This window comes from Struthio camelus, chromosome Z (assembly GCF_040807025.1).
Source record: "Struthio camelus isolate bStrCam1 chromosome Z, bStrCam1.hap1, whole genome shotgun sequence".
NCBI classification, from domain to species: Eukaryota; Metazoa; Chordata; class Aves; order Struthioniformes; family Struthionidae; genus Struthio; species Struthio camelus.
In genome coordinates, this window is record NC_090982.1 from 11504750 (window position 1) to 11530543 (window position 25794).

Sequence of the window (25794 nt, forward strand, 5' to 3'; positions counted from 1 at the left end):
GAACACTTGACAGTGTTTTCCATGAGGACAATTTCACATTCTACAATACTTAATAATAATCATCTGACACAGAAATAATTTTAGATCGCTACCTGATCATGACGATAGGCTGTGGTCTGAATTCTTGCCATGCACTTAAAAATATCAGCAATTCCCAGCAACATACTTAAGGATTCAGGGACACAGCAAGACAAGGCTATTAGCAGCAGACAGTTCAGTGTGACATCTAGAAATAGGTCTATAAAAAAAAGGTGTGTAAGCAAAAATCTGTAAGTATGGTTCTCTATTTCCAGAAGAGCCCTTCTGAATGGCCCTGTTCCAACGTCAGCAGTAATATACACCACTGAGAACTCCCTTACAAATTGTAGGGAAGGAACAAAGGAGCTGCTATGCTTCAATCTGATGATTTCTGTTTCAGAATTAAATTGAAGGAATATCAACAGTATTGAAGAAAAAGGAGAGAGACTTCCTTGAGTATACTGTGTACACTGCGCGTAGCACTTCAGAACATCACTTCCAATTTTCTTCACACTTTTATCTTTGGTGCGTTGTGCAGTGGATTGCTCTTCACAGACTCATTATTCCTTATGAAGCTACGAGAAATACCTCTGGGACTATGCAAGGACTTGTTCAGCCCAAGCATCATACATTACTCTGGTAAGTTTACAGGAGTTTTGGAGTTATGACTGATTTGCATGAAGTTAAATAATTAAGAGCGACTATACTCATCGTGAGCATAAAGCCTGCAGAGCCTCACTTTCTCATGTAAGAATTACAGCAGGAATACAGCAGGGTCTGTAAACCCATGCGCTGGGGTCTTACAAAGGACAAGACAATGTTCAAGCCCAACTCCAATGCACCACAGGGCACAAAAGGAACAACAAACAGACATGAGTTCACCTAGGCAAGAAATAAATGGAAAATCACTTTGTTTTTTGGAGAAGATGCTCTGGCACTCTAGTCGCAAATCCTTTTCCTCACTGGATTCTAGCTGAAAAGAATGCAGAAAAATTATCAAGGGATTTTCCATGCCGTCGTGGGGGACACTGTAATGCCGGCCTTGGGTTCTGACACAGAAAATGTTAAGTTCACAGCAGACGGACAAGGGATAGCTTCCAGAAGATTGCAGATGTTGCTTTGTGGTTTACGCTCGTTCTGCCGTGAAGAATCTGAAAGGATAGCTCTGAGGAAAACCAGAATACTGAACATCACCTGTCAGACAGAGGCAAAGAGAAATGGGGAGAGAAAGAAATGAGAGGGACAGAGAGAAAAGGGGAGGGAACAAGCGAGAAAAAGGGAGGGAAAAAGAGCAAGAGACAGAAAGTGAGAGAGTGAAAAAGAGTAAGAGAAAGGAAGCAGAAGCAAAAGAAAGGGAGCGTAAGTGAGAGAGAAGGAACAAGCAGGACAAAAAAGGGAGAGAAGGAGAGAAATGCAAGGAAAGGGAGCAAGAGAAAGTGAGAAGGAGAGAGAGGGAAAAGGAGAGAGGCATGGAGAGAAAAGACTGGGAGGGAGAGGCAGAAAGAAAGAAACGGGAAGAGGAAGAGAGATGAGAGAATAGAGAAAAAGGGGAGGGGGGAAGGGGAGAGAGATAAGTGGGGAGAGAAATTGGGGGAGCAAGAGAGATGTGGAAGGGCACTGAGAGAGAGAGTAGGGGGAGGAGGAGAGCGGTCCAAGGGTATCTTGAGAGTGATGAGGGGAGCGAGAGAGCAAAAGGGAAAGAGAGAGCTCAAGTGTCATGGAAGGAAAGAGAGCATGAAGGAAGAAAAGAGTGCGTGGGAAGGAGAGAGCGGGCATGCAAGAAAGAAAGATGGCACAGGTAAAAGACATCAGCGAGAGAAAGCACAAGGGAAGAAAGAATGCAAGAGTGAAAGAGTGAGCATAAGAGAAGAAACAGAGGGGGAGAAAGTACACGGGAAGAAAAGCGAGCCCAAAGAAAAGAAAGAGTGCAAGAGAGGGAAAGAGCACGAGGAGCAGGAAAGAGTGAGACTGAGACTGAAAGGGAGAATGAGAGGCAAAGAGAGGGGCAAAGAGAGCAAGGCAGAGGGAAAATGAGACAGAGGGAAAAAAGAAAGTGAGAGGGAAAGAGAGGAAGGCAGACAGACAGAAAGTGATAGGGAAAGAGAGCAAGAATGAGGGAAAGAGTGAGAAGTAAAGATAGCGAGCAAAAGGAAACGAGGCAGAGGAAAAAACAATGAGAGACAAAGAGCAAGTGAGAGGGAAAAACAGGGAAATCAAGCAAGCAAGATGGACAAAGAGGGAAACAAAGCAAGAGGCAAAGAGAGGGAGAAGGAAACTTGCTTTCTTTGAGCAAGAAAGTGAGCTACAGGGAGCAAGTAAGAGAGAGCGGGAGCTAGTGAGAAGAAAAGCATGAGTGTGAGCAAGAGAAGCAGGAAGAGGGAGTGAGAGGCAAGGAGTGAGTAAGAGGCAAAGAGACTGAGCAAGAAGAAAGAGAGCAAGAAGTAAAGCAAATGAGACGGAAGAGAGCTAGAGGAAGAGGGGAAAAGACAAGCAAAGAGAAACACAGCAAGCAAGAAGGAAAGAGTGGAAGGAGGAAAGACAGCAAGTTAACAGGAAAAGGGAGTGAGCAAGAGGGAAAGAAAGCTAGCAGGACTAAAGAGAGTGAGAGAGAGGGGAAGAAAGTTACATGGCAAAAGGAGAGCAAGACAGACTCAGAGCAAGCAAGAGGGAAAGAGAGGTAGAGGGGGAAAAAAATCACAGAATGATATAAGGGATGAGCCTGGAAGGGACCTCTGGAGATCATGTAGTCCAGCCTCCCTGCTCAAGCAGGGTCCCCTGGAGCATATTGCCCAGGATTGTGTCCAGATGGCTTCTGAATATCTACGAGGAAGGAAACTCCACAACCTCTCTGGGTAACTTGTTCCAGTGCTCTGTCACCTCCACAGTAGAGAAGTTTTTCCTCAGGTTCAGATTCCTGTGTTTCGGTTTGTGCCTGTTGCCTCTCGTCCCATCACTAGGCACCATGGAGAAGAGTCTGGCCCCATCCTCTTGATACCCTCCCTTCAGATACTTTTACGTATTGATCAGATGCCCTCTCAGTCTTCTCTTCTCCAGGCTGAAGAGTCCCAGCTCTCTCAGCCTTTCCTCACGTAAGAGATGCTCCAATCCCTTCATCATTTTCCTAGCCCTTTTCTGGACTCGCTCCAGTGTGTCCACATCTCTCTTGTCTTGGAAAGCCCAGAACTGGACACAGCACTCCAGCTGTAGCCTCACCATGCTGAGCAGGGAGACGGAACACCTTCCTCCTGCTGCTGGTAATGCTCTTCCTGACGCAGGCCACGATGCCGTTGGCCTTCTCTGACACAAGACTGCATTGCTGGCTCATGGTCAACTTGTTGTCCACCAGGACTCTCAGATCCTTCTCCGCTAGAGCTGCTTTCCAGTCGTTTGGCCCAGTCTGTACATGAGGTTATTCCTGCCTAGGCGCAGGACCTTGCACTTCCCTTTACTGAACTTCATGAGGTTCCCCTCTGCCCACCTCTGCAGCCGGTCGAGGTCCTTCTGAATGGGAGCGCAGCCCTCTGGTGTGTCAGCCACTCCTCCCAGAGTGCTGAGGAGGCACTCTGTCCCTCCATCCAGGTCACTGATGAATAAGTTAAACAATACTGGACACAGTATTGACCCCTGGGGGACACCATTAGTTACAGGCCTCCAACTAGACTTTGTACCATTAATCACAACCCTCTGAGCTCTGCTGTTCAGCTAGCTTTCAGTCCACTTCACTGTTTGCTCATCCAGCCCGCACTTCCTGAGCTTATCTAGGAGGATGTTAGGGGAGACAGTGTCAAAAGCCTTGCCGAAGTCCAGGTAGACAACGTCCACTGCTCTCCCCTCATCTACCAGCCAGTCATTCCATTATAGAAGGCTGTCAGATTGGTTAAGCATGATTTCCTCTTCATGAATCCATGCTGACTGCTCCCAATCACCTTCTTGTCCTCCCTGTGCCTGCAAACGGTATCTAGGATTAGCTGCTCCATCACCAGGGACTGAGGTGAGGCTGACCAGCCTGTAAGTTCCCCAGGACCTCCTTCTTGCCCTATTAAACTATGAGGAAAAGAGAACATTTGAGAAGGAAAGAGAGGCACAGGGAAAGAGGGTAAGCAAGAAGGGAAAAGAGGCTGAGCAAAATAGAGCAAGAGCGTAACAGAGTGAGTGAGAGGGAAAGAAAGGCAGAGGGAAAGAGAGAGCTTGCAGCAGACAGAGAGGCAGAAGCAAAGAGAGGCAGCAAGACAGGGAGCGAATGTGATGGTAGGAGAGGCATAGGGAAACAGAGCAAGTGAAAGGGAAAGAGAGCAAGGAAAAGGGAAAGAAAGCTAGAAAGAGGAAACCTGTACAAGAGTGAAAGAGATAGAAACAAGGAGAGGCAGAGGAACAGACAGTTAGAGGGAAAGGGATGGAGAGAGAAGGAGAGAGAACTACAGGAAGAAGGCAAGCAACAGACAGGCAGAGGGAAGGAGAGACAGAAGGAAACAGAGTGAGAGGAAAAGGCGGTAAGGGAGATAGAGAGCCAGGGGAAAGCAGGAGCAGGAAAGAGACCAAGAACAAGAGGGAAAGACAGAAAGTGGGAAACAGAGACAGATGGAAAGAGGAAGATTAAGAGGGAAAGAGAGCGAGAGGAAAAGGAAATAAACCAGAAAGAAAAAAAATGTGAGAAAAAGGGAAAGAGAGTAAGCAAGACAGAAAGCGTGAGAGGGAAACAGAGGCAGATGAAAAGTTATTGAGAGGGAAAGAGTGTGCAACAGGACAGAGACAGCAGGAAACAAAGTGAGAAGGAAGAAAGCAAGACGGAAATAGAGTGAAAAGACAGAAAGCAAGAGGGAAAGGGAAGTACAGGGAAAGAGCTATAAGGAAATACCAACAGAAGGAAGGACAGTAAGTGAGAGGAAAGACAGCAAGCAAAGGTAAAGAGAGGCCAGGGGAAACGTTTGAGAGGGAAAGAACAAGAGAAAAATGACAAAGCAGAGGGAAAGCCTCTGAGAGAGGGAAAGTTGATGCAAGAGTGTGAAAGCACACATGCAAGAGAGGTAAAACTCTAGAATGCAGTAAAGAGGGAAAGAGCAATAAAGAGAAAGGAAAAGAGGGAGAGAGAGAGAGGGAAAGCTTGTGAGAGAGAAGCAAAGTGCATGAGAGAGAAAGTACGGAAAAGCACCCAAAAGAACAAGCATGTGTGAGAGAAAGAGGGAAAGCTCAAGTAATCAGGAAAGAAGAAAAGAGCACGAGAGAAAGGGGAGAGCGCTAGAGGGAAAGAGTGAGAGGGAAAGAGTGAGAGACAAATTACCTGAGAGAGGGAAACTGCAAGAGAGAGAAACGTGCGAGAGAGGGGAAGTGCATGAGAGCAAGAGGGAAAGCATGCAACAGCAAGAGAGAAAGCGTGTGCGAGAAAATATGTGCTAGAGGGGAGAGAAAGCATGCACAAAAGAGAAAGTACACAAGACGGGAAGCATGTGAAAGAGGAAAGAATAAGAGAGAGAAAAACATGCAACAGAAACTTGCAAAAAAGTAAAAAGCACGAGAGAGAGAGAGAGAGAGAGAGAGAGAGAGAGAGAGAGAGAGAGAGAGAGAGAGAGAGAGAGAGCGAGCGCGAGCATGTGCAGGACAGAGGGAAAGCACACAGAAGAAGAAAAGCACAAGGAGGGGGGAAGCACACTTGCCACACTTATAAGAGAGGGAAAACACGTATGAGACAGAAAGGTAAAGCCTGAGAGAAAGTCCAAGGGAGGGAAAGCACATGCAATAGAGAGGGAAGTGCATGCAAGAGCAAAAAAACATGCGTAAGAGAGACAGCATATGCAAGAGGGAAAGAGAAAGCATGATCGTAGGACAGTATGGGCATGAGACAGAGGAAAAGTCTAAAAAAGAGAGAGAGGGAAAGCATGCAAGAGACAGAGAAAGTTATAGTGTGAGAAAGAGACAGTGAGAGGAAAAGACTGAGAAGAGTGAGAGAAAAACAGCACAAGAGCAGGTAACCACATGCAAAGGGAATCAACGTGAGAGGAACACAAGAGGAAAAGCACGTGACAGAGGGAAAGAGCGTAAGAGTGAGGGAAAGAGCATATGCAACAGATAGGGGAAGGGTATGCAAGAGAGCTTGCAAGAAAGAATGCATGAGAGTGCAAGCTCAAGAGAACAAGGAAGAGAGAAAAAGTGAGGGCTAGAGAGTGAGAGGAAATGAGGGAGAGCAACGAAAAACAGCGCACAAGAGAGGAAGAAATGGAAAGAGTACATGAGGCAGGGAGAGCAAATGAAAGAGTGGGAAAGAGCATGTGAGATAGAAAGAGTGCATCAGAGGGGGAAAGCCCTGGCAACAGGGAGGGAAAAGCACAGTCTCAAAAGGGGAACAGCATGCCTGACAGGGAGGAAAAGTGTGTGAGAGGGAAAACACATGAAAGAGAGTATGTGTGAGAGAAAGATCAAGAGAGAGAGCATGCACAAGACAGAAAGCATGAGAGAGAGACAGGAGAAGCATGGAAGAGAACGAATGCGCACAGCAGAGGGAAAGAGCACACAAGAAAAAAAAGAAGGAAAGGATGCATGAGACACAGAAGGGGAAAGTCAAGATATCAAAAAGATCAAGTGAGCAAGATATAGGCAGTGGAAGAGAGCATGAAACAGAGAAAAGGAAACAATGGGAGGGAGAGGAAAAGTGTGCAAGACAGCAAAAATGCATGTGAAAGCACTCAAGAGAGGGAAAACACATGCGAGGGAAAAGGAGGGCTCAAGAGATTCAAGAAAGAGAGAAAGAACTAGAAAGAAGAAAGAGAGGGGGAATGAGCAAGAGAATAAGAGAGAAAGACCAAGAGAACCACAGAGAGAAAGCATGAGAACAGGGGAAGTGCATGAGAGAGACAGAAAGTGGGAGAGAGATAAGAAAAGCCCCCACCGTGGAGAGAAGGAAACTGCAAGTCACAGAGAAGGAAAAGGCACGTTACCAAAAAAGGAGAAGCATGCAGGAGATGCACACAAAGCCTCCAAGAAAGCACAAGGGAAAGAAAGCCCAAGATAGAAAGAGTGAGCGTGCAAGAGGGAGGTTCACAAGAGGGAGGGAAAGAGGAAGAGAGAGGACTAGAAAGAAGAGGGCATGAGAAAGAATGAGCAAGTAAGAGGAAAATTGCATGAGAGAGAGGGAAAGAACGCAAGAGCGACAGAAAGTACACAAGAGAGATAGAAAGAGTGTGCACAAGATGGAAGAAATGAGGGGGAGAGAAGGAAAGAGTGAGGGAGAGGAAAGGAGCACATACAACACAGACAAAAAGCCCACATGTGAGAGCGGGAGAGAGAAATGAGAGAAAGACAAGGAAAGTGTGTGGCAGGGAGGGAAAGAACAAAACAGAGGGGGCAAGCATACAGAAACAGGGAAAAAAAGCCAGTAGGAGAGTGATGGAAAGGAGAAGAGGGAGAGGGAAAGTGAGAAAAACTGAGTGCTAAACAGTGTGAGAGAGAGGAAAAGAGGGTTCTGAAAGAGGGGGAGAGGGCATGCAAGAGAGAAGGAAGGGGCAAAAAAACAGAGAGGGAAAGGGCAAGAAAGAAAGCATATGCAAGAAACAGAAGGGAGGCTCGAGGGACCAGGAAAGACAGAAAGAGCAAGAGATTGGGAGGGAAAGAGCAAGAAAGCAGCAGGGAAACAGTGTGACACACAGGGAAAGCATGAGACAGGAGGAAAGCACATGACAGAGAGGAAGAGCAAGCATGAGACAAAGAGGAAAAGTGTGTGAGAGAGGGAAAACACATGCAAGAGAGGGAAGGTGCACAAAAGAAACAACAAAAAAGCTTGAGAGAAGGAAAGAGTGAGCAAGAGAGGGAAAGCAAATGAGAGGGGGTAAGCTCACACGCAACAGAGAGGGAAAGCACGTGTGCGAGAGAGAAGCATGCAAGACAGAAAGCACATGATAAAGAAAAAGATGGCAAGAGAGAGCATGAGAAATGGAAAGCGCATGCAAAAGAGGGAAAGCATATGCTAGACATGAAAAATGCCTGGGAGAGGGAGTCAGTGCGAGAGAGGGAGAAAGCACACAGGAGGGAAGCAAAGACCATGACAGAGAAAGAGGATGAGAAAGGGAAAGCGAGCATGAGGGAGAAAAGGAAAGCATTTGAGAGAGACAGTGTGCAAGAGAAAAGAGGTGTGAGAGAGAGGGAAAGTGCATGTGCTACAGAGAGAGGGAGGGCTTGAGAGATTCAAGAAAAAAGAAGCAACAGCAAAGAAAGAGAGCAGGAACGAAAGTGTGCAAGAGAGACAGAGAAAGCCCTGCCACAGAGAGAGGGAAATTGTGTGATACAGAGGAGGAAACTACATGAGACAGATAGAAGTGTGCAGAGATACAGACACAAAGGATGTGCAGACAGGAAAGCATGCCTTCGCATGAGAGAGAAAAAGCCTGAGACTGTAGGAAAGAGCATGCAAGAGAGGGACAGTTTGAGGAGAAACGCACAAGTGAAGAAAAGGAAAGCTGCATGGGAGAGAGGGGGAAAGCATGCAAGAGAGACAAAAAGTGCACAAGAGAGATGGAAAGAGTATGCAAGGGAGGGGAGGAGCAAGAGGGAGAGAGGGAAAGAGCAGAGCTGACAGACAAAAAACTCCCATGAGAGAGAGAGAGGAAAAGAGAGAGAAAAAGTGTGTGACAGATGGAAAGGACAAAAGAGAAAGAGAAAAAGATGTGAAGAAACAGAGGGAAAACAAGTCAGTAGGAAAATGATGGAAAGGAGGAGAGGGAAAGCGAGAGACATTGAGTGGGAAACAGCATGAGAGAGACAAAAGGAGGGTTGTGAGAGGGGGAGGGCAAGACAGAAAACACATGCAAGAGAGAGAGAGAGATCAGGGAAGACGGAAAGATCAAGACAGAACCTACAGACCGTGAGGGAAATGAGCAGGAGAGTGAGAGGGAAAGAGCAAGAGCAAGGGAGAAACAGCGTGACACACAGGGAAAGCATGAGAGAGAGAAGGAAAGCATGTGACAGAGAAGAAAAGCAAGCATCAGACAGAGAGGAAGAGTGCACGTGAGAGAGAAAGAAAATGCATGCAAAGAGAGCAAACGTGCACAAATGGAAGAACAACAGAGAGAAATCCCAAGAAGGAGAGAGGGAAAGAGCACACGAGAGATACATGTGCAAGAGAGAGAAAGCACAAGCAAGAGATACAGCATATGAGAGAAAGAGGAGCTGACCGTGAGAGAAAGAGCATGAAAATGGAAAAGTGCATGTGAGAGAGGGAAAGCACATGCAAGACAGGGAAAATGCCTGGGAGAGGGTGAAAGCACACACAAGAGAGGGCTAGTGCATGACAGAGAGAAAGAGCATGACAAAAGGAAAGCAGGCACAAGAAGGAGAAAGCATGCATATGAGAGAAAGGAAGAGCATTTAAGAGAGGGAAAGTATGTGAGAGAAAACATGTGAGAATGACAGTGTGAAAGTACGTGCACAAGAAAGGGAGGGCGGGAGAGATTCAAGAAGGAGTGAAGGAGCAAGAGAGCGAGAGGCAATGAGCGAGAGAATGAGATGCAGAGCACACTAGAGTGAGACTGGAAGAAGCCCCACCACACCAGAGATGGAAAATGCAAGACAGAGATAAGGAAAACAAACATGAGAAAGATAGGAGAGGCATGCACAAGGTGCAGAGACAGAGCGTGAGAGAGAGAAACCATGCAAGAGAAGGCACAAGATAGAGAAAGCCTAGACAGAAGGAAGGATATGCGAGAGGGGGACAGGAAAGAAACGGAGGGGGAGAGGGAGAAGTGTATAACAGAGTACAAGGAAAGAAGAGGAAAACTGTATGCGAGAGAGGGAAAGCATGCAAGAGACAAAAGGGGCATGAGAGAGACGCAAGAGTACACAAGAGAGGGAAGCGCGAGAGGGAGAGAGGGAAGAGCACAGACAACAGAAAAAAGGTGCACATGCAAGAGAGAGAACTGGGAGAGAAAGCGAAAGCGTGTGACACTGAGAGGGCAAGAACAAAGGGAGAAAGAGAGAAACAGAGGGAAAACAAGTCAGCAGGAGAGTGATGGAAAGGAGAAGAGGGAGAGAGAAAGTTTGAGACAGCAAGTGGGAAGGAGTATTAAAGAGGCAGAAAGGGCACTGCGAGAGAGGCAGACCCGGCAAGAGAGAAAGTGCATGCAGGACAAAGATGGGAAGCCCAAAAGATCAGGAGAGACGGAAAGACCAAGAGAGACAGTATGATATGGAAGGAGCATGCAAGAGGGGGAAGGTTCAAGGGAGAGGGAGAGGAAAGTCATGTGAGAGAGAGTGAATACACGTGAGAGGGGGAAAAAAGTGCATGAGAGATGGAAAGACTGTGCAAGAAATGGGACGAGTGAGAGGGAGAGCAGAAAACAGCAGAGACGAGTTAAAAAGCCCACATGCAAGACTGAGAGTGGAAAATGCAAGAAAGAGGAAAGAGTGTGACACAGAGAAAGGAAAAGAACAAAAGAGAGGGAAAGAAACACGGAGAAACAGTGAGAAAACAAATCAGCAGGAGAATGATGGAAAGCATCAGACAGAAAGGGAAAGCACAAGAAGGAGTGCAACTGGGAAAGAGTGTTAGAGAGAGGGAAAGAGAGAAAAGAAAGGGCACACCAGACAGAGGGCAGGGGAAGAGAGAAAGTGCATACAAGAAAAAGAGGGGAAGCCAAAGGAGATCAGGGAAGACAGAAAGACCAAGAGGGAAGAGGTGAGAGACTGTGAGGGAATGAACCACAGAGCGAGAGGGAAAGAGCAAGAGAGAAACAGCCTGGCACACACAGAAAGCATGAGACAGAAGGAAAGCCTGTGATAGAAAGGAAGAGCAAGCATGAGAAAAACACATGTGAGGGGGAGACTGCACAAAAGGAAGCAAGAGAGAAAGCCCAAGAAAGAGAGAAGGAAAGAGCACACAGGAGAGGAAAGCAAACGACAGAGGGAAAGTCCACATGCAACAGAGAGGGAAAGAGTGCATGAGAGAGAGAGGCAGCCGAGACAGAAAGTATGAGCAAGTACGAGGGAAAGCACATCAAAGACAGAGAGGAGAAGAGGGCAAAATCAAGAGCGTGAGAAAGTGAGCATGAGAGAGGGAAAGCACATGCGCAAGACAGGGAAAAGGCCTTCGTGACAGAAAGCATGTGGGAGGGAGGGAAGGACCACAAGAAAGAGAAAGCAAGCATAAGAAAGGGAAAGCACATGTGCGAGAGAAAGAAGCAGCTGAAAAAGTGCACAAGAGAAAATAGGTATGAGAGAGAGAGACAGAAGACAGAGAGGGAGGAAAAATGTGTGCATGACAGTAGGAGCGCTCAAGACATTCAAGAAAGAGAAAAGGAGCAAGAAACACAGCAAGAAGGAATGAACCAGGGAATGAGCTGGAAAGCACGCCTAACAGACTGAAAAAGGCACAGCCACACACGGAGAAGGAGAAAACACATGACATAAAAAAAAAAGGAAAACACACATGAGAGAGAGAGGAGAAGCATGCACGAGAGGCAGCAACTAAGCGTGTGAGACAGGGAAAGCGTACAAGAGAAGAAAAAGCCCAAGATAAAAGGAAGGAGCACGCAAGAGGGGAACAGTTTAAGGGAGAGGCAGCAGCAGAAGCACACAAAGGAAAGCAGGAGCGAGGAGGAGGAAAACCACAGGAGAGGGAGAGGGAAAGCATATGAGAGAGAGGAAAAGTGCTCAAGACAGATGCAAAGAGTACACAAGATGGGAAGAGAGAGGGTGAGAGAAAGAGCACAGGTGACAGACAAAAAGCCCACACAGGAAAGAGAAGGAAACACGAGGGAGAGAAAAGTGTGTGACAGGGAGAGAGAAAGAACAAAATATAGGGAGAAAAACAGAGACACACAAGAAAAACACGCCAGCAGGAGAGTTATCAAAGGCATCAGAGGAAGAGGGAAAGCGCAAGACAGCAAGTGGGAAGGAGTATAAGAGAGGGAAAGGACAACAGAGAAAGGAAAACAGAGATCAGGAAAGAGAGAAACACCAGGAGAGAAGCAACAAGACACCATGAGGGAATGTGAACAAGAGAGGGAAACTCACTGCAACAACGATGGAAAGAGTGCCTGTGAGAGAGAAGCATGCAAGAGAGAGAAAGCACAAGCAAGCAAGAGGAAAAACAAATGAGAAAGAGAGAAGAGGGTGAGAGGAAGAGCATGAGAAAAGCAAAGTGCATGCAAGGAAGGGAAAACACATACTAGACTGAGAAAACGCCTGTGAGAGGGAAAGAGTGCAAGAGAGAGGGAAAGCACGTGGGAGGGAGGGAAAGAGCACAACAGAGAAAAAAGCACGAGAAAGCGAAAATATTTGAGGGAGAGAAAGTGTACAAGAGAAAGCATGTAAGAAAGAGAGAGAGAAGAAAAGTGTGCACTGGAGAGAGGGAGGGCTCAAGAGATTAAAGAAAGAGGGAAGGAGCAACAGAGAAGCAAGAGGGAACGAGCGAGAGAATGCGAGGGAAAGTGTCTGAGAGAGACAGAAAAAATCCCCAGACAGGGAAATTGCCCAACACAGAGAAGGAAAAAACACAGAAGACATGTAAGAGAAGGATGCATGAGATGAAGAGATGACATACGTGAGAGAGGGAAAACGTACAAGAGAAAGCAAGGGAGAGAGAAAGCCCAAGACAGAAGGAAGGAGCATGTAAAAGGGGGGCAGCTGAAGCAGAGGTGAGTGCAACAGAGAAAGCACAAGTGAAGAAGAGGAAGACTGTGTGGGAGAGAGAGGGAAAGCATGCGAGAGAGATGGAAGAAGTATGCAAGGGAGAGGAGGAGTGAGAGGAAGAGAGGGAAAGGGAAGAGATGACACACAAAAAGCCTATATGCGAGAAAGAAGGAAACATAAAAGAGAAAGCGTTTGATGCAGTGAGAGGGAAAGAACAAAGGAGAGAGAAAAGGACAGAGAGAAACAAGGAAAAGACGACAGCAGGAAAGGATAAGAGGGAAAGCACGAGACAGCAAGTAGGAAGTAGTGTTACAGGGAAAGGACACAAGAGAGAAAGAGCATGCAAAAAAGAGACAGGAAGCCCAAGAGATCAAGAAAGATGGAAAGAGCAAGACAGAAAGCCTGAGATAGGAGGAAGGAGCATGCAAGAGCCAGACAGTTCAAGAGAGGGAGAGAGCATGAGGGAAACAGCATGACAGCAAACAACAGAAACTACAAGAGAGAGAAAGCCCAAGAAACAGGGAAAGAGTGAGCAGAAGGGGGACAATGAATAAAGAATGAGAAAGGTAGCATGCAACAGAGTGGGAAGGAGTAACAGACAGAGAGGAACGTGCAAGAGAGAAAGCTACAAGCAGCAAAGAGGAAAAGTGCACAACAGAGGTAAAATGTGCGAGAGTGAGAGGAAAAGGGTCTGAGAGCAAGAGGGAAGAGCCTATGAGAAAGAGAAATTGCACAAGAGAGAGCACGCAAGAGAGCGAGCATGCAAAAGAGGCAAAGCCTGCAAAGCAACACAGAGGCAAAGCACGTGAGAGAGAGCATGCATGCGAAAGATAAAGAGAGAGAGAGAAGGAGAGAGACAGAGACACAGAGAGAGAAAGCATGAGCAAATCAGAGGGAAAGCACATGGGAGAGAAAAAGTACATGTTAGACAGGGAAAATGCCTGAGAGAGGGAAAGAGCACAAGAAACAGGGGAAGTAGCATGAGACAGACAGAAAGAGCATGAGAAAGGGAAAGTGTGTGGAAAGTGTGCAAGAGGAAACACGTGCAAGAGAGAGAGGGCAAGCGCATGCATGAGACAAGGAAAGCTTGAGAGGCTCAAGGAGGAGGGGAAGTGAAAGACAGCAAGTGGGAAACAGTGCAAAAGGAAGGGGAAACATAACGGGAAAGGCATGCACACGATGCACAGAGAAGCTGTGCGAGAGAGGGAAAGGGCACGAGACCAATCACGAGAGAGAAGGCCTGAGAGAGGGAGAAGGAGGAGCACACAGGAGGGGGACAGTTCATGTGAGAGAGGGAAAGCTCACAGACGCACAAGAGGGGAAGAACAAGAAAAAGAGAGAAAAGTGAACAGAAGGGAGAAAGCACAAACAGGATGGAAAGCATAGAGGGAGAGACAGAATGCGCATGGGAGAGGGAAAGAGCGAACAAGAGAGGGAAAGAGCTCACACGACGGAAAGCCTGCATGAAAGACTGTGGGAAACATGCAACAGAGAAAGGGAAAGCATGTGAAATAAAGAGGGTAGGAATGGGAGAGGAAAGAGTGAAAAGAGGGAAAGCACATCAGCAAAAGTGATGGAAAGCATCAGAGGGAGAGAGAAAGCGCAAGACAGTAGAAAAGAGCATGAGAGAGAAAAAAACTCTAGAGAGCGGGAAAGGTCATATGAGAGAGAGGGAAAGAGCACTAAACAGTGAAAAGTGCAAGTGCAAGGGAGAAAGCAGATGCAAGAAAGAGGAGGAAAGCCTGAGAGAGCAAGAAAGAGAGAAAGACTAAGAGAGAGGAAGTGAGAGGGCATGAGACGATGAACAGGGGGGAAACAGCAAGCGAGAAACAGCATGAGACAGAGGAAAAGCACAAAAAAGAGACAGAAACCATGCAACAGAGAGGAGAAGCCAGCACAACAGGGAGGGAAAGGAAGCGCAAAACAGAGAATAAACCACAAGAGGGAAAGCCCGAGACAAAGCGAGAAAGAGTGCACAAGAGTGAGAAAGCGTACAAGAGAGGGAAAGCTCACACACCGAGCAAGGGAAAGAGCGGGAGAGAACTGTGCAAGGGAGGAAGTGCAAGCAAGAGGAAAAGCATGTGTGTGAGAAAGAGAAAAGGCATGTGAAAGTGGGAAAGCAAAGAAAAGAAACCACGTGAGAGAATGCCTAAGAGAAAGAGAAGCAAGAGCCTGCAAGAAAGGGAAAGCGCACAAGAAAGGGGAAGCCCACACACAACAGAAAGGGAAAGGGAAACTGAGTGAGAAGCGTGCAAGAGAGTGAAAACAGATGCAAGTAACAGGAAAAGCTCCTGCAAGACGGAAGTGTGGCAGAGACAGAGAAAGTGTGAGAGAGTGACAAAAAGAAAGCATGAGAGAGAGGGAAAGCACAAGCAAGAGGGCAAGCATGCAAGAGGGCAAGTGCAGAAAGGTGCATGAGAAAATGAGAGAGGTAAAGCGCAAGACAGTGAGGGGGGAAATTACACCAGAGGGAAAGCATGTGAGACAGCACAAGACAGGGAAAGCATGCAGAGGAAAAAAGCAAGAAAGAGAGGAAGTAGTGAACAAGAGGGAACAGGTAAGCATGAGGGAGAAAGAGCACACCAGATGGAAAGCACAAGTGAAAAAGTGAGAGAATAGGAAAGGACATATGAGACAGAAAACACATGCAAGGGATGGAAAGTGCATGCAAAAGAAGGGGAGAGCATGCAAGAAACACAGGGTATGTGTTTAAGAAGGACAAGACAAATGGGAGAAGGAAAACACACGAGGGGAGGGAAGTATAAGCAAGAGCACATGAACAGAAAGATGGCAAAGCAAGTGTGAGAGAGGGAAAGCTCATGCAGGACAAAAAGATCAGGAAAGGAAATGTGAACAGAAAAGCGCAAGACAGCACACATGAAAGATTAAATGAGAGAAGGAAAGAGTGCACAAGAGAGGGAAAACAAGGGAGAGGGGATGCATGGAGAGAAGCAACATTTGAGACTGTGAAAGCATACAACAGAGGTAAAGCATGCAAGAGCAAAAACTTGAAAGAAGGAAAACTAGCATCAGACAGGGAAAGCTCGAGAGAGCAAGCAGGGAAAGAGGGAGAGAGCAACAGAAAGAGAGAGGGAAAGTGCATGTGAGGAACATGAATAGGGCAATCATGCAAGAAGAAAAGCACAAAAGGGCAAGTGCGAGCAAGACAGGAAGTGGAAGTGCACAACAGAGGGTTAGTGAGAGGGAGAGGGTGAAGTGTGCAAGAGGGAAAGCATGCACGATAGGGAAGCATGTGCCAGGGAGAAGGGAAACGCACAAAAGAGGAAAACTGCTTCCAAGAAAGAGATGAAAAGCACCCAAGATGGAAAGTGCAAGAGAGGGAGGCATTGTATAAAAGACAGGGAAAATGCACATGAAGAACAGAAAGAAAGGGAAGACGTGAGCACAGGAAAGGGAAAGCATGAAAGAAATATCAATGAGAGAGGCAAAAGTCACATGCAAGACAAAGCACAGGCAAGAAACAGAGGAAGAGAGTCAGATAGTGCAAGAGACAGGGTAGGCACATAGGGAGCACACTTGAGAGCGCGAAAGCACACCTGCAAAAGGGAAAGCTTGAGAAAGAAAGAGTATAAGTGAAAAGCATAAGTGAAAAAGTGAAAGCATGTGAGAGAGGGAGGGAAAGCACACCACAGAGATGGAAAGCACATGACACTGACAGAAAGCACCTGACAGAGAAAAAACTTGAATATGATAGAAAGATGTAGGATGAAAGATGTAGGCGAGGAAAGGGCAAGAGAGAGATCTTGCGAAAGAGCGATGGAAGGCAAGCATGAGAGAAAAAGAGGGAAGCTGCATGAGAGAGAAAGAGAATGAGAGAATGAGAGAGAGAGAATAAGAGGGAACCAGTGAGCATGCAAGAGGAAGAGAAAGAGGAAAAGTACAATCAAGGAGAGCACGTGCATGAGAGAGAAAGAAAGCACAAGTGAGAAAGCTATGGAGGGAAGCATGCAAGATAGGGAATGAGGGAAAGCATACGAGGGCAGGAAAGTGCAAGCAGAACGCAGAGAAAAAGTGAGAGACAAATTGCATGAGAGAGAGGGAAAGCGCAAGCAAAAGAGAGGGACGATGATGTGCAAGTCAGGGAAAGCATGAACGAGAGGCACAGAGGGAAAAGCATGCAAGAGAGACAGAAAGCATGAGAAAGAGGAAAAGTGTGTGCAAGAGAAAGCGGATGCAAGGGAGTGGGGCAGCACAAACAACAGCAAGAGAGGAAAAAGGTGACTGAGGGAGAGAAAGCAAGAGAGAGGGAAAGGGCACCCAAGAGATAGAAAGGCTACTATAAGAAGATAAAGCATGCAACAGATAATGCAGAAAAGCACTGAGAGCGCGAAAGAAAGTGGGACAGCACAAGAAAGAGAAGGAGGGACAGCGCACAAGAGAAAGCACACAGAAGACAAAAACCATGACAGGGAAAGAGAAAGCACAGGGTGGAGGGCAGGGAGACAGACTGAGAAAGGGAAAGCATCTGTGACAAGGAAAGTGCTAGAGATAGGATGTGTGAGAGGAAGAGAGGAGACTTTTTTTTTACAGCACAAGTAGCGGCTGTTTAACCACAGCACTTATTGCTATCTGCATAAGCCTAACTTCTGAGGTAAAGCAGTAATAAATGGCTGTTTGAAATTCTAATCTTAACTAAATTCCAACATTATCGATACAGCTGGGTTTTATCAAAGGTCATCACTGTAGCCTCAAGGGCTCCAAAGACACTCTTTTAACAAACTAACCCTCACCTAAAGCCGAAGACACGTATATGCTTTGGGATCCATCAGAAGAGGTCACTGTACCACCATCCTGTCACCACCCCTATCAGTCCTGTATGAACATTTCTGAATTCTTCAATCCTGAAACAATCATGCAGATTAGTGGAGACTACTCTTTTGAAGCTGTTACTGACCCATCTTCTTTTGCTGAAAGTAAAATTAAGGAGCGTTTACTATATTTAAATTAAGGAGAGATTATTACCACTGGCAGATGAGTGGCAACCTCTGGCAATAAGGATACAGCTGAATCTTGAGAAGGGCGTTGCTTATGGTGCAACTTCATTTTATAGCAGCACCAAGGTTGAGTGTACCTCCTCCAAGGGTTGTGTGGACTAACTAAAGAAATCTCCTTAGAGGTTTATATAGACAATCCTAATCCCTTTCATTAGAATTTACAAAAGTTCATTTTATTGCACTCAATACCTATGATTTTTGAAAATAACATCCTATATAACACAATGACCATTTGCTACCCTGCAGTTCTGAAGCGAGTTAGCTTTCATCTGTGAAGTTCAAATAGCTACTAGGGTTCAGCAACAATAAGGGCTACTGGAAGGTTTTGTTTTTTTTTTTAAAAAGGGAACAAAATCATGCTGGTCTTTTTTTTTTTTTTTGCCATATTTTCAAAAGTCTTTCAGAGCCTTTCCATATTCTTCTGGAGTCCTACTAACAGATTTTTTCTAGATCAATAGCATTGTTTGAATAAATATTGGTTTACTTATCATTAGATCCTCAAATTTCTGCTTGAAGAAATGACGGCCCTTGGGCTAGTCCAGCCTAATGTCATAGCTGTTTGTTCTGCTATTAGATCCAATAAGCTTATGTGTATATTATATTTAATAAACTACTTTGTGTAAGCAACATTTGGCAAATCTAGCCACACAGGATGCCAGAAAAATACTATCTCAGGATGGACAGGTTCCAGACAAGATCAGAGGCCAAATACTGCAGCTTTTGTACAGCAATATAATGCTGCATGCCTGCATTTTAAGTAGAGTAGGCAGCAGCTCATAGCTCTGCAGATAGACACACTGAAAACTGCAAGGCTGTGTTGTACTGGTCAACTGAGCCGCATGCTATTGAGCATACGTCTATAGGTTAGAGGGACACCAGAAAAGCAAGAGGAAGAAGGCAGCAAAATTGTAAAAACCTAGGAATAGAGCACTGGCAGAAACCAAAGATGTAATCTCAGAACCCTTTACTTTCAATTTAAGATTGTCCACAAAGCAAAAGAAAAACACTTATTAACTAAAAGGTGCGTCTTCCTTACTTAAAAGTGGTCCCTCTCTAAGCCAGCAGTTCTGTCAGTGAGAACAATCTTGTAGTATGGCACTACACAGCATCAATAAGACTATTTTAAAGCTGTGTGGACAGCTCTGCAATGTATTTGGGTAGTGGCTAGCACATTGGAGCCTGAGTTCTTGAATAGGGTTGTCAGTCATCACTAGAAAACAAACCTTACGCTGGATATGCCAACTCTCTGAAAAATTAAGTCTCAAGTGTTTTAAGTTCCAGATCTCTTTAGATAATTACCTCTTTCTTTGTAAAGCATAAATAATTCAACCCACCCTAAATTTGCATATTTATAAATTCCATGCTCTCAACTTCCCCCAACATTTACACAGAAAGTGTTTCAACTCCTAAAACACAGCTGCATTTATGTTGTGGACAGCTTTGAAGCAACTTGTCATTTGTTTATGGCAACTGTAGGCAACCCTGCTTGGCAGGATGAATTTTCACTTAGAAACAGTCAAAACCTGCCTCAGGTTACCTTTTTCCCTATGTTTTATTTTAGCCAGAGTACTGGTTTTCTAGTAAAAACAATGGACAGAAGGTATTATCACTCCAGAGAAAGCAGTAGCACTGTATTCTTAGTTGTAAACACTTCTGTAGTTTTTATCAGCCTATGAGTGGGAAAGGAGTGGAAACAGAAGAATTAAACACTACTTAGGTAAAATAATGATGGGTTCAGAAAAAATGTTTAGATTGTACCTTCATCTTTAAGGTCTTCACCTTTAAGAACTACAGTTTTCTACCTGCAACTTAATACACACACACACAAAAATATATACATATATATAAAAACATACATACACACACACACACACACACACACACACACACACACATATATATATATATGCTCCCTCACAGCATACCCAACCTATGCCAGAAAGAAAAAGGATTATTATATTAACATGAATTGTGAATGGGCAATTCCATGAATGAAACTCATTAGGTTGAAGATGGCAAAAGCTGACTTTTCACTGCTGAACTTCTTTATTCTGTCTAAACCACCATTATAAAAGAATTCACAGCAAAAACTTAAATCTGCTGTGCCAGCATTCTACAATAACAAAATCATGGCATGACACAGCGTTATACATTAAATGTTTTAAAACTAACACTTTCCTGTTGGGTATAACTTCTGTTTTCAATACCTGAAAGCGACTCTGCTAAAAGAAATACAAAAGAATTATTAAAACCTTTGATGACTGAGGCAGAAAGAACAACAGGCATTCAGTCTTCTTCTAATGATAAGAGCTATCCAGCAGATCACTCTGAAACCTGACGCAATAAACCAATTAAAATAGATTCTAAATAATACAGAATGTTGTACTTCTAAAATACTGAAAACTGAATCCATCCCGAGTGTACAGTACAGTGATAAAGTACAGTTCAGACTGTCAAACAACATGGCCCTTACTAGATTATAAGGATCCCAAAAATCCAAAGTTCTACCTCACATCAGAGCAATTCAGTGGTCACTGTAAAAATTACATTTTGCATGAAGCAGGCACTCTCTGGAATTTAGGCAAGTCACATATTGAATATTTGGTTAAGCCTAGGCACCAGTGTAATCAATACGGCCTGTTTCAAACATATTTTCAAATGTTATTGCACAGTTTCCATGGAGACTAAAGGCAGAAGAGCTCTTCTTGCTATTCCTATAAATGAAAATCCCATAGCATTTATGGCTGCCGTGTTTCTCAGGGGAGCCTGAAGGACTAGCAAAGGCAGTAATATCTATGTTTACATCTTTCATGTCTCATTAAGTGTTTTAGAAATATGCTTATTTTTCTATATAAGAACAATGTTTTACAATTCCATGTGTTTGATCAGATTGAAATAATTTTTTTAACCAGTTCCAACTACATTCCCACAACAAATGTATTAGTTCTAAACATCCTCACTTTCTGTTTCATTATACCAGATTGCCCTGAAGATACAGGGACTATATACATAACGCGCAAAGCACAGTGCTCCTTCACAAGGAAACTTTCTGCCATAACATCCTCATAGGCAAACGGATGGGGTACTGACTAGCTAAGCGGACACTGAGGTAGACTGAAATTTGACTCAGCTGCCAGGTTCAAAGGCTTGTGATCAGCAGCAGCAAGTCCAGCTGGAGGCCTGGCACTAGTGGGGCACCCCAAGGGCCACACCGGGGCCACAGCTGCACCATGGCGCAGAGCACGCCCTCAGCAAGTCTGCACACAACGCAAAACTGGGAGGAGTGGCTGCTGGGCACACCAGAGGGCTGTGCTGCCATTCAGAGAGGGACCTCGACAGGCTGGGGAGATGGACAGAGAGCAACCTCATGAAGCTCAACCAAGGCGGCAAGTGCAGGGTCCTGCACCTGCCGAGGAAGAACCCCATGCAGCAGTACAGGCTGGCGGCTGACCTGCTGGGAAGCAGCTCTGCAGAGAAGGACCCGGGGGTCCTGGTGGACAACAAGTTAAGCGTGAGCCAGCAACGTGCCCTTGTGGCCAAGAAGGCCTTAGGGCATCCCGGGCTGCATTAGGAAGAGTGTTGCCAGCAAGTCCATCCTTCCCTTCTATTAATCACTGCTGAGGCCACACCTATGTCCTCTGTCCTGTTCCAGACTGCCCAACACAGGAGAGACAAAGATATATTAGAGAGAGTCCAGCATGACACCCTAAGGACGATTAAAGGACTGGAGCATCTCTCAAATCAGGGAGAGGCTGAGAGAGCTGGGACTGTTTAGCCTAGAGAGGAGAAGGCTCTGGGGGTATCCTACCAATATGTATAAATATCTGACGGAGGGGAAGTAAAGAAGACAAGAGCCAGGCTCTTCTCAGTGGTGTCAAGTGAAAGGACAAGAGGCAACTGACATACAAGAAATTCCACCTACACATAAGAAAAAACCTTTTTACTGTGATGGTGATCAAACAGTGGAACAGGATGCCCAGAGAGGTTGTGGACTTTCCATCCTTGGAGACATTCAGAACCCAAATGGAGCAACCTGCTACGCTTGACTCTCCTTTGGGCGGGGAGGTTGGACTCTACGATCTCCAGAGGTGCCTGCCAGCCTCTACTAGTCTGATTCTATGAAAGTAAAGTGCAGACAGAGGGAAGGGTATGCCTGTGTACTCGCCCATAGGAAGTACTTGCTCCAGTGGAGCTGTTTCTAAGAATCACAGCAAGAAGCTCTGGTAAATAAAGCCAACTCATGCAGTTACAAACTACACAGGGCTCTAAATGCCTGGAACCAACAAAGATAGCTAACACTGAAGTCACATTGCCCTGTTCAGCTCACCTTCCTCAGACCCAAGCAGCTCTAAAACAGGCTGCAGATGCCAGAATTTGGGCTAAGAATGGCATGTTTGTGCTGATCTGGTTACATCCTTTCAGCTGTTAACTGTGCCACGATTGCCCAGGGATCTTGATGGTGTCCTAAGGCAATTTCACAGCCCTGCTCTGCATGCATAACAAATACACGGATTGTCTTAGAGCTTCCTATCAACGGAAAGGAGGGAAAGAATCTTTGTCTTTCTTATATTCAGGCCCACATTAAAAAAAAAGAAAAGGAAAGATTTGAACTTCACTGACTAAGGTATACTGCTTATAAAAGAGTTAATAAGACGCCTGTACAGACATTTTAAAGCACTGAGCTGTTTTTTAAAACCTCAAGATCCCACACATTTAAGAAATCACTTGAAGCAGCTGACCTATGCCTTCTGCAGTTTCAGCTCTAGGTCCAAGGAATAAAAGCAAAGAAAGGACACAACTATTCAGCCAGCAACGACAAAACACAAGAGTAAGAGGAAAGGTGCACAGACCAAAGCTCCGAGCACTAAAAAATTCCAATTTAAACAACTCTCAGAGGTTAGAAAGATTCTAGTCCAGAGTTATTCAGAAGAGTTTACAGAGAAAAAACCTTACCAGCTGACCCAAAAAAACCTTAAAACGTCTATGGACACAAGCTGCTCAATGGGATCTACTTACATAAGTGATGTGGGTATTTCAGGTCACAGTCACCCACTTGAGAACAGCTTAAATCAGCACCGTACCTGGAAAAACTACTAGCTGAGCTTTTAGTCTGCAACAATTCAACCAAGAAAACATCAGATTAACAAGCACTACCGTAGCGATACACTATTCAAAAAAAAAAAAAATACTGAACAAGTACAGATCCTTAAAGTTGTTGTTACAAAAAGCTTTTGGTTACTTTATTAGAACAGCCTTTAAGAAATATGCTATATGGTGTCATTTTCTCTTAATTGTATATTAGAGCTGATCACAGTCTGCAGTCTGGGGTTAAGGAAAATTAAAATTTCAGGTCTTTAAAACATTGCATAGCTTTTATTCCTTCCTTCCCCCTTCCCCATACAATGGTACTGACGCTGTCTGCACCACTGTGCTTAGAATCCTCTAAGTACAAGCGAAAAGCGCCAGTTCCAAAGCACCTACAATGTCATAATGAGAGAGTGAGAATGTTAAAAAAAAAAACATAGAAACATGGATGTGACCCACAGAACGGCCAAGCGCTCTTTAAACAAACTATGGTAGAGCTGTAGAGAGGAATAAAGGAACTCACTGTGAAAAACAGCAGATTAATGGAAAGAATAACCAGGGCACTGGGTCACCTTTACTGGAAGACAAGAGGCAGGGGCTTTTCTCTGTATATAGTAACTCTTGTAGAGAGAATTCAAAGAAAGGAGAAAGCTTCAAGAGTTTGGAGACTGACTAGGGGACGGACTAGTGGAGCAAAGCAATAACTAAAGCTAAACTGAGGGGCTTTAGAAATGGAGAGATGAAACTGAATTTTGTGTCAAGACACGAGGTAGCAAATTCAAGAAAGGCAAATTCAGACATCAGTAGTTTGTGTACTCCACGCGTACTCCACTTCAAGCAAAAAAATACCAGAACGAACAGAGGAAAGCCTGGATTTCAGAGTATTCTACATTATTGGTATAGAGACCAATATTTAGACAGTATCAATCCAGATGAGATCAAAGACGAAGTCAAGATAAATGGTTTAAGACTAGGAGGTAATGTTCCATAGTGAGTCCCAGCCTACACTGAGTGCTTTGCTGGCACAATACAATGGCAGAGCACTGGGCTGCATAATTCCACAGAAATCAAGCGGAGAGAGCTAGGTGTCTCTAAAGAGCAATTTGGCAGACATAGCAAATCAGTGGATAAGGAGCTGTCTCTACAGCCTGTTAATAAGAAGCACTAGACACAATGACTTTGCAGGAATTTATCCTCTTAGAACAGGTCCTTCCTGGTATGAAAACCTCCACTACCCTATGCAGCTAGGTTTATTTGGGATCCCACCTCTTTGAGCCTTTGATGAACACATATGTGTCAACATAAATTCATCACATAGGTATAGCCCAAGACAAACAAGGAAGAGGAGAAGAGAGAAGCCAGATAAGAAAAAGCACAGGAGGGATGGGACTGGATGAGGCTCTGTAGATAAAATGGGGTCAGATATGTTTACAGAGTATGCCAAAGCACAAGGCAAAGAGTTATAATAAACTAAAGATTGCCTAAAATCCCACCTGCTAAGCCTGCTGCAGTGTTTTGCTTCTCATTAAAAAATGGTTACGGTTATCTTAAATTTCACGGATAATAGAGAAAAGATTTGTAGCTGACTAATGAAGGCTCTAGGATGGTAAAAATTCAGTCATTGACAAATGTTATTTCACTGAAAATATATCAAGGTTTTGCATTTGTGGATTGATATGTTAGAATACTGGATTTTTTGCTCCTTTTTCTGTTAACCCACTGCTTCTCTCAGCAAGAGTGCCAGGGATGATGAATTAAACTTGCAAGATGAGAAAATCCTGTTGAATTGTACAAACCCACTCTAGGTTATGTAAACATTTTCCTACAACGTCTTCCTAAAATTCCAAATGCAGTAATTCCTTAAAACATCCTTGGCACAAGCTACCCTAAAGGTACAAATATTTTAGCTACAAATGACTGCAATAACCAATAACATGCCTCGTAAGATGAATCTGTTCCTTTTAATAGAATGTTGTGTGCCACTACACCAAGTAATGACAACTGTTAACAAAGGACAGCATAGCCGTTAAGTTTGAATTCTATTCCATTACTAAAAATACATCCTCTTCAGGTCTCCTATTTAATAGGTGCCAAGAAGAATGTTTTCAGGCATCATCCTAATGTTTTTCCTTGTTACAACAAAACATAATAATATTTTAAATAATTTAGTACAGCAGACTGAGAAGGCATTAAGAAACAAAAGTAGTAGAGCGTACACACTTTTCCAGTGCAAAACTTTTGCAGATAAAATGAAATATAAACAGTGAGGTAATATAAACTCAGACCAAAAGAGAATTTGCATTTCCTCAATGGAAAACTAACTTTCAAGGAAAGAATATATGTGAAGAAAACTACTTGTCTGAAAAGGTATACATTACATGGATGGGTGGGTGCTTGTATCTGCAATGCATAGGGCAGCATTAATTTAGTTCAAAACATGATTACCTGCTAACTTCAGAACTTAAGTAGCACAGCAGATGAATGGCCCAAAGCAAAGGTCCTGCATAGGTTGCAAATGCTGTCAGGAAGATTGCCGGTATTTCCACATAGCTGTCTAGTCCCACAAAACCTGCTGAAACATCCACAGTAGCAATGCCATTTGAATTTCCCTGAAAAGAATAATAATAAAAGAAGAAACATTCAGATATCTCCAAGGCAACAGTTAAGATACATTACAATAAGACTAATTATTATGCTAGTAAAAGGCTTAATCTTTGAGCCACTTTATAGTACAGCTATACTCTTTGCATTTGGATTTCAGTAGAGCAGCTCACCAAACCAGAGCTTCTATTTCAGATTTAGGGACAAATTACATCACAACAAGACTTGAAAACAAGCAGCAACATGTGCTGATTTCTGTTGTAACGATAAAAAAGTGCATTCTTCACTACGTATAATTCAAAACAAGACAGTTGGCCTGAGGCCGAAAGCTGCACCAGGGAAATAAATAATTCTTGCCCTTAGAGACAGCAGGGCTGCAATTTAGAACGCTGGCGGAACATGTTCCCCCTCTTCCCTTCCCCCAGGACACAAGTTATTGCATGTTACTCAATCAATACTTGCA

At 44.5% G+C, this 25794-nt stretch overlaps 1 protein-coding gene across 6 annotated transcripts in view; it reads right to left on the reverse strand.

Moving 5' to 3' along the window:
- Positions 1-25794, reverse strand: part of PIGG (phosphatidylinositol glycan anchor biosynthesis class G (EMM blood group)) — a 107352-nt gene that overhangs the window by 11033 nt on the left and 70525 nt on the right. For 5 of the 6 annotated variants that reach the window (XR_011137671.1, XM_068926954.1, XM_068926958.1 and 2 more), the window contains one exon: positions 25176-25339. Coding sequence is in view for 5 of the 6 variants with exons in the window: in XM_068926954.1 (XP_068783055.1) it covers positions 25176-25339 (164 nt within the window). In the remaining variant the exon portion in view is untranslated. Of the gene's footprint in view, positions 1-17381; positions 17493-25175; positions 25340-25794 lie in introns of those variants that run through there. The other variant, XM_068926955.1, reaches the window with a different exon arrangement.